This window comes from Aulostomus chinensis, chromosome 6 (genome assembly GCF_037954235.1).
Source record: "Aulostomus chinensis isolate RoL2024-O1b breed Wild chromosome 6, RoL_Achi_v1.0, whole genome shotgun sequence".
NCBI lineage: Eukaryota > Metazoa > Chordata > Actinopteri > Syngnathiformes > Aulostomidae > Aulostomus > Aulostomus chinensis.
The window spans coordinates 19,405,311-19,420,149 of NC_141325.1; the positions used below are offsets into that span (position 1 = coordinate 19,405,311).

At 39.8% G+C, this 14,839-nt stretch overlaps 1 protein-coding gene across 4 annotated transcripts in view; it reads left to right on the forward strand.

The window, feature by feature from the left end:
- Nucleotides 1–14,839, forward strand: part of LOC147260392 (histone-lysine N-methyltransferase EHMT1-like) — a 50,012-nt gene that overhangs the window by 2,906 nt on the left and 32,267 nt on the right. The window contains exons 3-12 of one of the 4 annotated variants that reach the window (XM_086206953.1): nucleotides 383–509; nucleotides 1,273–1,355; nucleotides 2,390–2,606; nucleotides 2,702–2,847; nucleotides 5,668–5,811; nucleotides 5,985–6,289; nucleotides 6,381–6,464; nucleotides 6,574–6,662; nucleotides 6,756–6,862; nucleotides 9,093–9,215. In XM_086206953.1, the coding sequence (XP_086063079.1) occupies nucleotides 383–509; nucleotides 1,273–1,355; nucleotides 2,390–2,606; nucleotides 2,702–2,847; nucleotides 5,668–5,811; nucleotides 5,985–6,289; nucleotides 6,381–6,464; nucleotides 6,574–6,662; nucleotides 6,756–6,862; nucleotides 9,093–9,215 (1,425 nt within the window). Of the gene's footprint in view, nucleotides 1–382; nucleotides 510–1,272; nucleotides 1,356–2,361; nucleotides 2,607–2,701; nucleotides 2,848–5,667; nucleotides 5,812–5,984; nucleotides 6,290–6,371; nucleotides 6,465–6,573; nucleotides 6,663–6,746; nucleotides 6,863–9,092; nucleotides 9,216–14,839 lie in introns of those variants that run through there. The other 3 variants (XM_086206950.1, XM_086206952.1, XM_086206951.1) reach the window with 3 other exon arrangements.

Below are 14,839 nucleotides of genomic sequence, written 5' to 3' on the forward strand. Positions count from 1 at the left end.
ATGAGTCCCCCACCACTGCTTTTTCCGCTTGCTTTGGTGTCTCTGTCGGTTCTCACGGCAGTGAATCTGGGCAGGTCCATGTTCGCGTCCGGTACAAGGTGGTTTAGCTATGTTTTCACAAATATCTAATAAAACAGCATGACAGTATTCCAGAAATTATAATTTTGCTTTTAATTTTGCTGTGCCATCCCAAAATTTTCAGTTGTCCTATTTGGAAAAGTTTGTGGGGGCACCCCTTATTTGTTTGAAGTTCTCTAGAAAAGATGAAGATTCTAGCAGTCCTTCCATCAAAGAATTATACCAGATGTGTTTCTACTTCTTAGAAAGTCTCTGTCAGTCTTGTCAGCTTTCAGATTCACAAAAGGCTTCCCTTCACCTAAAGGCTGCTGGTAAAAAGGCAGAGAAGTCCAGCCTGATGGAAGACACACCCACCTCTACCAAACATTGTCCTGGACAGAAAGACGAGAACGAATGCAGGGCTGTGTCCACCTCCAACAAACCTCAGTTTGGTTAGTGTGTTTTTCTTTGAATGAAACAAGTTCTCTGCAAACCTTAGATCCCTAACCCTCCTCTATTTCAGCACGTTGTTCTGAAATTAAAAAAAAAGACTAGTAATGAATTAACAAAACTAATGAAAACCAGAAATTGATGCTGTGCTTCACCACATCCAGAATCACTCTTGAATGGATCTCTCAAAAATTAAATGAGTTAGGCTATTCTCCAACCCTCCATCAACTTCAGTGACAATGTGGACAACTGGTAGTTTCATCTTTATTTACAAATGCACTCGTGGTAGCTATTGTTCATATCTCTTCCCCGGAATTAATTTACACACATGCAGGCATGTATGGCAGGGTGAGTAGGGCTGGAAGGCAGATGGACTGTGTGCTGTAAAATTACTTTGATTTGAAAACAAGTGGAATTTGGATTTTATTTTCCTGGGCAGGCCTCAGTTTACCTGGGCAGGTCACCCATATAGAGTATGTAAGGGAAACACTGGACCATGTTGGAAGTGTTTTCATTTTTACATGCTATCCATTTGGATTCACTATCTCCAATATGTAGAAATAAATTCAATCAATCAATCATGTTGCAGTCCCGGACAGGATGGTGGTGATAAATTGCTGCATTTATATCATCAATAGCATTGTGTATGTTAGTATGGGGGACTCTTGTTCTGATTTGAACTTGCAACACTTTCTGTTTGTTTTAAGATGACAAAGATAGGATCAACAGGGAGAAGATCATGACTTTTGTGTTTGCTTTTCCCAGCTGTTAAGAGGAAGAAAAGGAAGATGGGAATGTATAACCTGGTCCCCAAAAAGAAGGCCAAACCCCTAAAACAGCTGGAGAAGGCAAGTCCATGCCTGTATTTAATCTTCTGAAACAATGTTCATATTTTGGTCTTCTTTTGTTTCTCTTTTGATACATTACAAGATTTGTCAGAAGTCACACCATGTGATGCACCATGACTGTCAAGGCAATATTGTCAAAATGGATGTAAGACATGCCCCTCTTGACCAATGTATTACTGGGTCCCAATTACATGGAAGGCCCAAAGTGTAACATGAACTGTATTAAAGCTCTTCATTCATCATTGATAATTAATTGAACATTACAAATGTGCATTAAAGCTGTTACTTAAACTTTCACTTTTTGTTGAATTTTGCAACCCTCTGGTTGACAAGAGCAGTGCTTACTAAAATGAAGACAGCATTACAGTACAATTTCCTCAAGAAACAAATGACACAAAGACAGAAAACATTTAGTTTCGGAGAACACAATGATTATGTTTTGTAAGATAAAGAATATGAACATTAGCTCATAAAATGTTTCAGAACCATAACTACTTGTTACTTGTAATGCAAGACTATTATATAATAACAGCTGAGCTGCTGTTATTCTGAAATTCTAATTTTGATTTCTTCAGATTTTGCAGGAAACAATCTGAATGTAGGAAGATGCTTATTGAAATGCTTATGCTCAGTTAGTGTATGCAGATCATAAAAGGCATCAGTGCTAAATGGACAGGGCTACATTTGTTCATCTGTGGATAGATTAAATTTCAAAGTCATTTTACTTGGCAATGTTCAAGAGGAACTACAGTTATAAGAATAATTGGCAAATAATATCATAAACCATGAGTAAAGAATTGAAATGAAAAAGAATTTACCTAAACCCAAATAGTCCATAAGTACTTCATTTATAAGTACATCAAAGTAATTTATGTAATTCAGAAGTTTCTTAGAAACTGTAAAATACAACTTATTGCATTAACAAATGAAGGAATACAGACTTGAATCAGTCATTTTTGATGATTACTGATGAAAGTGAAGATGCATCTGCTTGTATGTGCTGGTGATTCATATGTCTATTCAATCAGAGAGAGGATTCAGGAAGTGGTGTGCAGAAGCCTCTCACATCAGCAGAGGAGAAACCTGAGATTCTAGCTGAGAGTCTGAAGGCAGATGAACCCGGAGCTGCTAGAAATGATTCACTGATGATGGTGGACCCTGGGGAAGGCAGCCATGTTGAATACACAGAGCTGGCTTTGGATTGTCTGGACCTAAAAGCTCAGGAAGAACTGCTTTCCCCGCCCTCATCAGGTGATCGTATGCCACCTCACTGATGGGGGTTAGCATGTCCTCTATTCTTGTTTGGCGATGGAAATAACAGGATGAGTGTGTGTTTTTGTTTGCAGGTTTAACATCCATTGCTGAGGTTAGCGAAGCAGACCTGGCAGAAGAGTTACCGCTGTGCTGCTGTCGAATGGAGACTCCTCACAGTGGAGGCAGCTTGTCTGCTCTGGACCAGACTTGTATGGCAATGGAGAGCATGGATGGAGGGGTAAACACCTTTACATGCTGAATGTTTACAGACTGAACTGCATTTCAATGGAAACAGGACTAACGGCATTAACTCCAACATGTCTTAAGTGTAGGAGATCATGGTTTCTATTCTAGAAAGATCAAAACAAACACAAATATGAATTACTTTGATAATTTCCTTGACAATAATGTAAACACATGAATCAGCACATCATGTTTGCACATCAATTGTCCAAAATTGCCACGCATATTGACACCTATTGTACTATCTACATTGAAGCGTATTGAGGGAGAAAAAAAAACGAACAAAAAAACTAGATGGCTTCTATCAGGTATCAGGGTGTCAGACCTGAGGGCCTAATGAACGTTCCTGCTGGCCATGGCCCTTTAGGTCGAAATGTGATATATCTGTTTTCAGTATTGTTGCTACAATGTGGATGCACTCCTTGGGGTATAGGGGTCCAAGTAACTGTGTAAGTGCTTCTGAGTTCCACTCACAGAGAAACAAATTCAAACAAGAATGGTTCAAAAAGATTACATGGTTTTTATTTTAAAAAGATAAAAAATTAAAAAAGTTTTACTACTCATATGATACAAAATCGTAAAAACTGAAAAGACCTTATAAATCCATTGTGTAAACCTCTGAAGGGACCTGACTACAGAGGTTTTACAGTTTTAACTATATCATCTCTGTACCTTAAAGCTGCTTATCTTAGCCACTTGACACTTTCTGTCCAGTTCATCTGACAGTTTTCTGTCAGTGCTTATTCCTTCTGATATTTCCTCCATTCTTTTTATTTTTATTTTCTCCTTTATTCATTTTCTTATTTATTTTCATTCTTTTGTTAAATAGTTTTTTCAAGCTGTCATAAAGATGGCATGCTCAAAGGACACTTGAAACAAATGCAATACGTGCATAAAACTCCTATTCTTTCAACACTATGTTGACCTATTTTCACCCTCACCACGGCTGAAATTGCTCTCAAGTATGGGGCTTGCATGTCCCTGATCTTCCAATTCTGGTGTGGTTCTGTTTTTTGTTATATTACAAGGCAGGTTTTGTCAGGGCTGGGTGATATGCCCAAAAAAGTTTAGAAGCCGATTTTTCCTCTTGAATTGAAGTTGAAGAAGCCGGAAGGTTAATGCTTGTTCAGTCTTCCTTTCAGTCAGAACATAACAAACACAGTTAAACAATGGAGCATTTCGGTAATTTTAGGATTGGTTCACCTAGCCACTGTGAATGTAAACAGAACAGAGTGCTGATGTTACTCCCAAAGTCACCACTCAAAGCAGCCCTTCAAAATAAGCGCAGTCTGTGACAAAAAAAAACACTACCACAATATCAAATCTGGTTTTATATTTTTATCAGGAAGTTTTCTATTGTGGTAAGTGTCAATGTCATTGTATTACCCAACCCTAACCCACGTGAACTGCGCAAGTGCGACCATGTTTATAAACAACTTGTAGAGCGATCTTGCACATCTTTTTTATCGATCATGCCAGCTTACTGGCAAGATCGTGAAGTCCGCGAGCTGCTCATCATCGGTGGTGAAGAGGAGTTTCAGCGGCAGATTTCTTGAACCATAAGGTACACAGTGATTTATGGGAACATCTCTGGTATTTTGAGACACAGCGCACTTTTTTTATATAATGATGACGTTGTCAGCGTGATGTCGTACGAGAGAGAAAAACACAGGCACGCAGCCCTCACAGCGGGAGCTTAGACCCGCGTCTGCCGAAAGCTTGAATGCGCCCTAATGCCGAGCAAATGCGGGTACAAAAACCTGCTTTGACATGCGTTTTTCAGTGTGAAAGGGGTGAATGTGTCACATCCAGGCATAATCAAACATCAGGTGTGCTTTTCAATGACAAATCTTTTAAATGTAAATTGCTGTCCTGTTGGGTTTGCTGAACATACTGACATAGCATGACCTTAAAGGTTATTTATGTAACTTTACTTTAATCACAGACACGGCACATTTGGTCTCCAAAACAAATAAATCTGCCCGACAGGAAATTAAACACCTACATTTGTCCACAAGCTAGGCAAAGGATTTAGGGCTTTGTTGTCAGAAGCTCAAGCACGATGTATCCTGGTACAAGTGGCTTCTGCACTGATAAGTTAGCAGGACTGGAGAAGAAGGACACAAGTATCTCAATCTATATAGCAAAGGGTGCTGCATTTTCCATCAGCACTTCCTGGATATGCCATCCTTGCTGGGTTTGATATTTCTGAGTGTAGTGCAACATCAGAACGCTTTTGTGAAGAAAACAGGACACTGATTGACACACTATCCCTGCTGCTGGTTGTCTCATGACACAGCTCAGCTGTTGGAGTTGGTGGATGGAGCTTCCTATCTCAACAGTCAGATTTCAGGGTTCAGTTTGCCCTCTGGACACAGTGATCCCCTGGTGAAATGAGAGGGCTTGAACCTGGATGTACTCTGTATTGGTTTGTATTATTACAACCAAAGCAAGGAGAGGGTAAGAGACTATGCTTGCCTTGGTGTTTTGGGGATTTTTTCAGACCTGGATTTTCTCATTGTGCAATTTTTTGTCTTGTTCAACTTCAAGGGATATTTTTTTCTCAATTACTTTTCTGAACTAATCCAGTATTTTCTGGTATGGAAGGAACATTTACAGACCTGTAGCCACATGCCGCCTTATTTTGTGCTTTTATTTCTCATTTGGCAATTTTTTGGGGAGACCAAATCTTCTATTTCATGATATCAGTAAAGATTTCAGCATGCATAACTTCAGACACCATGTGATGCTGGTCCTGTGTGAGTCAGCAGCTTGTAACAGTAAATTTGTAAAGGATTCTTGGTTTTCTCTACAGTTGATTCGTTGCCAGAGGCGTGTGATGAAGCAGGAAATGATGCGACCTTCCAACACTGTTCACTTGCTGGTTCTGTGTGAGGATCATCGGGCTGGCATGGTCAAGCACCAGTGCTGCCCTGGCTGTGGGCTATTCTGCAGGACGGTGAGGGGAAACCATGAACTGCTGTGACATAGAATCTCCAAATCCTTCCACCTTCCTTAACTTTTCCTTCCAAATGTTAAGAACCTGTCATTCTAAATGATGTTTGTATATCTGGAATATTATGATGCTGCTGCTGCTGCTGGTACTTAATCTAATGCTCTCCTGGTCCTCAGGGAACCTTCATGGAGTGCCAACCATATGGCAGCATCTCCCACCGCTTTCACAAAGACTGTGCCTCCATCTTAAAGGATCACAGGTTTTGCCCCCATTGTGGAGAGGATGCCAGTGAGGCAAAGGTCATATGGCAGAAGCCCGACCAATCATCCTCCATCCCCAGATCCAACCCTGGACTATGCCTTTCAGCGGCACCCCCTGTTGCCGCGCTGCCATCACTACCCACCACACCTGCTGTTTCACAGACACTAAAGGCTAAGAAAACCAGTGAACCACAGAGGAGTAGAGACCAGAGTCCATGCAGGTCACATGGGAGCCACACTTTAATCATACCTGGAAATAAAATGTTTGACCACTTTGGAATCACTGATATTTTCTTGGGTCAGTATCTCCAGGTTGAAGGATGAGACTGTGTGTGCTGCTGACAGACCTCCTAAAGAGTCACTGGAGAGCATCCTGATGGCGCTTGACGATGAGAAGTAAGCCAACCATCAAACATTTCAATAGCAGTTTGTTAGAGAGTGTTGTGTAGGAGCACTGCTTGCCCTTCAGCATAAATTATTTATAGAGATCTTTTATTCATTTTAGCCTAAAACCAAAGAAATTGAAGTACCCCACCTGGCAGCTCTACATATCTTCAAAACAAGGAGAGCTCCAGAAGGTCATCCATCTCCTGGGTAACTTAAATATGGCATTTTATGCAAATTAGCACCAATTAGAAGGTTTTTTTTTGTGTCTTAAGTACAGTTAACCAAACTTAGTGCTTGCAGTTGAAGGAAAGGATCCCAACTTTTTGATGGAGGGCCAAAACAAACGTACTCCTCTCCATGCAGCAGCTGCTGAGGGTCACCAGGAGATCTGCCACATGCTAGTCCAGGTGAGGAGCCTCTCTCTCCAAAATGTGATATGCAGCTGCTAAAATGGCTTTTTGCAGCTTTAGCTTCTTGTATGTTTGAATAATATGATTGTAAAGTTTGGCCTCAGTAGGACACAGATTCCTCAGGACATGTTTAAGCACTGATTAATGTATTGGTTGACTGTGCAAATACCTTGGGTGGTTTGAATTGTTAGGAACATGCTGAGAAATACATCTGGTCTGGATCGATGTGATTTCTCTCTTTTGCTTTTAATTTCCAACTGATAAACACTGGAAAGTATCTGTGGTTACGCCGCTCACTCTTATTTAAGAGCAAATGTTTCTAGATCATCAGCTGAAATGTTGTTTTCTCTCTCTTCACTCAATGACCTGACATCATCCAATTCCTTTGGAATTTAAAAAGTCAGTGATAGAATTGAGTGGATGTGTTTATCTACACGATCCAATAGATGTTTTTTTTTTTATCTGTTTGTGTTCTGAGAGATATACTTGCCTCTTGTAATAATCAAACTGCTGTGGGTGAATATGCCTTTTAATAGCACTGTACAAGGGTGTATTGTATGTGTTAATTACGTTCCACTGTGTGAATTGGCTGAAACTGAACTGAGTAGACGACACTAATGTATTTTTAAGTTTGGTTATAATGGTAGTTTTTCAAGGGTTTAATTTTTCCCTGAGGTGGTGCTTGGTTAGAAAAGCTCAAGAATCACTGAAATAGTGTAAGTCAAAGTTGAGAATTGGGAGACTGTAATGACTATGGCTACATAAAAGTCGGTCCGTCTGTCCATCGTCCTCCAAATATCCGATTAGTCTGGGTCGCGGGGACAGCAGCCTCAGCAGGGAAACCCAGACTGCCCTCTCCCTAGTCACTTCCACCAGCTCTTCCAGGGGAATCCTGAGGCATTACCAGGCCAGCTAAGAGATATAATCCCTCCAGCGTGTCCTGGGTTGGCTGAGAGGCCTCCTCCAGGTTTGACATGCCTGGAAAACCTCCTGAGGGAGGCGTCCAGGAGGCATCCTCACCAGATGCCCAAACCATCTCTACTGGCTCCTCTTGACATGGAGGAGCAGCAGCTCTAGTCTTAGTCCCTCCTGAATGTCTGAGCTTCTCTCCCGATCTCTTAAGGGAAAGCCCAACCACCCTGCAGAGGAAGCTCATTTCGGCCGCTTTTATTCACAATCTCGTTCTTTTGATCATGACTCAAAGGTCATGACCAGAGATGGCAAAAGTACCCAGATTCCTTACTTGAATAGAAGTAAAATACCTATGTAAAAATACGACTTGAGTAAAACTAAAAAGTACTGATCCAAATATCTACTCAAGTAAAAGTAAAAAGTACAGGCTCTGAAATGTACTCAAAAGTACCTTTTTAAAAGAAAAGGTATTTCTATTGCATGATTCACTTGCTGCAAAGCTATTAAACATGAGATAATTTATATACAATCTACTTTACCAATGTTATTGTTTGATCAAACACTACCTGCCTAGTATTCTAATGTACTTCACTATGTAGTCCTTTAGGCATTTAGGCATTTGTATTGTACTCTTAAGGTTAACATAACACACTTCTGATCTTTGAATTTTGGGCCAGGATTAGCTTCTACTATGATGTCACAAATCATGCTCATAGACCCAATGTGCCCGCATGCACACACACAGACAGCCATTTCTCCTGCATCTTTCAAAACTCGAAACAGTTCACACACATCGATCTTGGCGCCAATATCTCTCTCTCTCTCTCTCTCTCTCTCTTTCTCTATATATATATCTATATCTATATATATATCTGTATCTATATCTATATATATCTATATCTATAGATATAGATAGATAGATAGATAGATAGATATATCTAGATAGATAGATAGATCTATATCTATATATATCTATATATATCTATATATATCTATATATCTATCTATCTATATCTATATATCTATATCTATCTATCTCTCTATCTCTCTATCTCTCTATCTCTCTATATCTCTATATATCTATGTGCTCTTAAAATGACAAATGTCCTTGCAAAAACATCCAAGCTCCCAGCTAACACTGGCACCCATCCCAAATGGAAACCCAACTACTTGCCATCAGTCTCCATAGTGAATTTTCATTCATGGTTTCATTAAATGGCACTGATGTCACCAACAAATATTATAGATTATACAACCATATGGTCACAGTGAAGGGTAACGTGAATGTGTTTGGGGAACTTTGTCTCCAATGTAGGCTGGTGCCAACCTAGACATGTTTGATGACGCACAGAGAACTCCTGTGATGGCCGCCTGTGAAAACAACCATCTGGACACAGTAAAGTACCTGCTGAGGGCTGGAGCCACCATCAGTCACAAGGTGAGTTAGAACCCACTCAGTCATTGTTTTGTCAACTGATGTGTGCTTACATCCCATTCTGCTTCTCCATCCATGACTCTCCCTACTTCTGCTGCTGATTGGCCCTTGTTAATGTCCACTTTTAAAGTCACTTTATTGTCATTCAAACAGCTCAATGGTACAAAGTCCAATATAAACTAAGCTGGCCTTTCAATAGTGCTGTCAGGTTGTATAGTTAAAATTATTATATCCTAGTTGACTCGAAGTGGTCAAGTCAGATTTATTGGTATAGCACCAAATCACAACAAATGTTATGTGCTGACACTTTACTAGAGGGGAAGGTCCAGACGCACAGTCTTTCAATTATACCCAATAGTTCCCCATTAGCAACGGTGGTAAAGAAATCTTCTTTTAACAGGCAGAAACTTTGAGCAGACTGAGGCCCAATGTGGCTATGTGTATCCTTTTCAGAGATCCCTAGTGCAGGTGGATCTACCAAAGTCTGTGTTTTCTCTGTTGAGAAGCAGCAGCTTGTCCATTTTTTTGGCCAGAGAACGGACATAAGCCAGGTGTATTGACGAGAATAGGAGAAATCCCAGTTTCCTCAGTTAACCAAATGCTCCAGCGTGCTTGCCCCGTTTGTGTCTCTTGCCTCTCCCATAGAGAGCTGCAGCTCCTTCAGCTAGGAGCTCCATCTCCTAATTCTTCCCACCCCCAAGCAAGGCCAGCAGCACAATTAATTAATGTTAAACAAAGCAGGCTATTTTCCTCAGAGGGCAAACAGTGCCTAAAAAAAACAAACAAAAGTCTCTCAATACCATTTCTGTCCGATAAGAAATAAAAATATAAATAAATGACAAGATTTATCCTCACTCCTAACTCTGGGGAAAAAAAGGAGAAAACATAGAAAAAAATAAATTAAAAAGGGACTTCTGGTGGGGCTGAAGCAAATGACAGCCTTTTGTCGAAATGCAGAGTCGTCCCTTTCACAGTGCCCAACACCCGTGTTCATCCACGTTTTTGGTACAGTGTGAAATGTGCCATAATGTGATCTGATCCCCTAAGCTTGGACCGTCGTTTTTAACACTGGGTTTCAGATGAAAAGTGTTAAGTGGGTGACTTATCACTACACTCTAGTCAGTCCGCCAGGAGAGTTAATACTTTAAATACATAGATTTTTTTAAGATGAACCTTACAATTAAGAGTTAATTACTATAGTTTTTTTGTTTCTACTTAAATCTACCTAAACTGGAATTATGTAGTCCTACTTATTATGACAATGCTTGGGGTTTTGAGGTTTTGTTTTTTTTTCTGCTTACTATGAGAGTTTAAGCAATTCCTCAAACTTACCTATGTTGAACTTCTATACCTAAAGGAAAATGTTTCTGCAATTTAATTTCCAGTCTAGTAATAATTTAATTTTCTTTGCTAAAAGTGCTTATTCCTATACTTTTCCTGAGAAGACAATACTTGTATTTCTCAACTCTCTGCCAATTAACAAAGAGACTTAATAATAGTATTTACTGAGCTTGACTAGATGGAACTTTATACAGGTTATGGTGAAACTGAATCGAAAAGAATATTACCTGTGTGGAGTCTTCTCTGATACTGACCCTCGACGGACGCGAGGATCTCCTCTCAGCTTGAGGTTTTATTTGAACTTCAGACTTGGAAGTCTTTGGCTTTTGTTTTTCTGTTTTGTTGTTCACTGTTCTTGTTTGGGATATCTTTGGTAATGTTACACTGGTGTACAAAGGTTGAAAAGAGTATATGCATCATCAACCAAATCAAATTTAAAAAAATTGGATTTCAAAATACCCATTACTTATCTCATAAATCAGGCTGTAGGAGAGGAGTTGCTGTACTGAATTTATTTCAGAAGTGAATGATGAAGAAAGGAGATTTGTTTTAGTAAATGGCAAATAAAACAATGATGAAGTAACTTCAATGAATGTGTATGCCCCCCCAGGAACCCCAAAAAAAAGCTTTTTTAAGAAATAATTGGACTTCATATTCTTGGAAACACAGGGAATTCTAATTTTTGGTGGTGATCTTAATCTCCAACTTCAATCTAAATTAGATACATCTAATCAGCGCTGGGAGAGAAGTCCAAATGCCACTTTAGTCCAATGGATGATTGCAGGGCTTGGTTTGATTGACGTGTGGAGAAAGTCTCATCCAGGAGAAAAACAGTTCACCTATTATTCCATCCATCCATCCATTTTCTTCCGCTTATTCCTGTTAAGGGTCGCGGGGGGCTGGAGCCTATCCCACCCTGGACAGGTCGCCAGTCCATCGCAGGGCCAACATATATAGACAAACAACCATTCACACTCACAGTCATACCTACAGTCAATTTAGAGTATCAATCAGCCTAGTCCCCAATCGCATGTGTTTGGATGGTGGGAAAAAGCCAGAGTACCTGGAGAGAACCCATGCAGGCACAGGGAGAACATGGAGACTCCATACAGAAAGATCCCATGCCCGAGCCGGGACTTGGACCTGGAACCTTCTTGCTGTGAGGCGACAGTGCTAACCACTGCACCACCGCGCTGCCACAAAATTTTTTGCCTCAAAGCCCTGTTTAAATCTGAACTGTACTTTGTTTTGCACGAATGGGTGGGCACTGAAATTCAGTATATAACAGCTGAATTATTCAAGACCAAAGTATTGATAAGCTTAAGTTTAAGTTTTGATATAATTTATTATCACACAGCTGCAGCGTCTCTCCTCTCTGCGTCAGTTCAGTACTTACATACACGTGCATGCAGTACAAACAGAGGTCAGTGCGTTTCTCTTACCTTGTCTATGTCAGATCTGTTGACTTTCTTCATCAGCAGGATGTTTTATAATGCTGCCCCAAAATGCAACATGTTGTTTTGTTTTCCATGTATAAATTCACCTGTGATTCACTTTTCACAGCTGAAAGCTGCATTTGGAGGAGACTTGTTAATGACGGAGTCTATTAAAACAGTCGAAACTACTGTAATGGTGATGGTGAATGACATCGACACCAACCAGGTGTACTTATGAGATTAAAGAACTATAAAAGAGGCCTTTACATTAAACCGGAGAGTATGTCTCTCTCTCTCAGAAACTTTCAGACCTCCTCAGAGCAGAGTGAACAGGTGGGGGAGGAGAGGAGGGCAGACTGATCCCCAATCAATCGCAGATGGCATCATGCTCTCGCACTTACTAAAAAAATAAAAATGCCAAAACCTGAGTGTCCATACAAATAAGGTGTGTGTGTGAAACACTGCAGAGAGTAACCTCATGCTATTGAGAGAGTCTGCTGTCATTAGTTTGACAGAAGACAGAGAGGGTCGTGTTTAGAAGGGAGCCCTGTGAGTTTGATCATTTTAGTAGAAACAACAGACACAAAACTCGCAAGAACGGCGCAAATATAGTACCTTCTAGAACAGACTTAGAAAGGTGTGTATCTCCAGAAATAGAAAATCATGTCATGGTGCCAGTGTTTTAATATGGCGGGCCACCATAAATAAGACACTATTTACTGAGCCACAGAAAGTCACTGAAACACTGATCACTGACCTGTTGTGGTGGAAATAGTACTCAGATCCTTTACTTAAGTAAAAGCTTTAATACCACAATATAAAAACACCTAATTAAAATAAAAAATCTTGAAAGCAATTCTTTCTTTTTTTTGGAAAAAATCAACATTTTTGTTGCTTTTGTTGTACTTAAATGGCTCTCTTATTGGTGTTTTTTGATTACTAAATACAGACACGCAACCTCATAAGAGGACAACAATGAAGCATGTTGGTGAACCAATCCCCTGTAGGACCCTGTTTGTACTTAAGTAAAAAAAAAAGCAAAAACAGTAAAAGTACAGTCAAAGTAAAGTTACTTTACTTTGTACTTTTACATTAGCATTTCATACAAGTCCATTTAACAGACTTGTGTTATTTTCTCTTTTGTTTACTACCATTGCACTCAAATATAGCTAAAGTAACATAATAGAAAAAATTGCTGAATGCGCAATACTTCTTATCCAATTACTCGATTAATCGCCAGAATAACTGATAGATTACTCAATTACTAAAAGAATCGATAGCTGCAGCCCTACTTTTGAATTATATTATAAAGACCTATATACCCAACTGGCCGTGGCAGATATTACAACAATAAAGACTTTTCTAAGTTCACTAGATCTACTCTCTATAAGAGAAAAACAAAATAAAGAAATTAGGGCTGAGAAAACTGAATAAAGCCATTTCAAGATTGAAAACTAATAAGGCTCTGGGTTCAGATGGATATGCGTCCAAGTTGTGTATAACATTTAAACTTCAGATAACACCTGTCCTGCTTAACTGTTTCAATCATACACTGAGAAGAGGGGAAGCCCCTCAATCATGGAAGGAAGCAGTTATCTCTATCATCCTGAAAGAAGGAAAAGATAAAAAAGGACTGAAGCTCATACAGACCAATATCAGTCTTGACTGTAGACTGTAAATTATTTGATTCCATCCTATCTTAGAGACTGCAATCCATTGTCCCGGAGCTGGTAGATTTATATCAAACAGGCTTTGTAGACTGACACAGCATAATTTAAGGAGAACACTACAAGTGGGGAGTCATTACATTATTCAGAAAATATCTGTGCAATGTTGGTCAGCCTAGACGCCGAAAAGGCACTTGACTCGGTGGGTTGGGATGCTTGGGCCTTCTTGCCAATACTTGCAAGATTTGGCTTCATAGATGGTTTTATCAGGGGGAAATTGGAGTGTTATACTTCCCTCCAACAGCCAGGATCAGGGTTAATGGACACCTGTCACAAACTATTTATTTGGAAATCAGAATCAGAAATCCTTTAGTAATCCCTTGCAGGAAATTATTGTATTGCAGTGCTCCATTTCACAGTTAAAAAAAAAAAAAAACTGAGAAAAACAACTACATAAGATGAGCTGCATCTTAGAGGGAGGAGTTGAACAGTTTGATCGCCACCGGTAGGAATGATTTCTTGTGGTGCTTAGTGGTATATATATATATATATATATATATATATAGCTATATATAACCCTATATATATAGCTATATATAACCCTATATATATAGCTATATATAACCCTATATATATAGCTATACTCTCCAGCTAGATGCAAAAAGGGACTTTCAATGGGACTTGCCCAGGGCACCACAGTGGTGCAGTTAGCACTGTTGCCTCATAGCAAGAAGGTCTGGGTTCGAGTCCCAGCTCCAGCATGAGGTCTTTCTGTGTGGAGTCTCCATGTTCTCCCTATGCCTGCGTGGGTTCTCTCCGGGTACTCTGGCTTTCTCCCACAGTCCAAAGATATGCAAGAGGGTACTAGGTTAATAGGATACTCTAAATTGACCGTATGTGTGGCTGTGAAAGTGAATGGTTGTCTTTTTATATGTGTTGGCCCTGCGATGGACTGGTGACTCTTCCAGGGTGTGCCGAAGGCAGCTGGGATAGGCTCCATCCTCCTTGCAACCCTTAACAGGATAAGCGGTAGAAAATGGATGAATGGGACTTGCCCAAAATAAAATATTTAGGAATAAACCTGACTAAAGATATGTCAAAACTTTTTGAAAATAACTACGGCCTCATTAATAAAGACATCACATCTGACATTTCTAGATGGACCCTCCTCCCACTAGATATA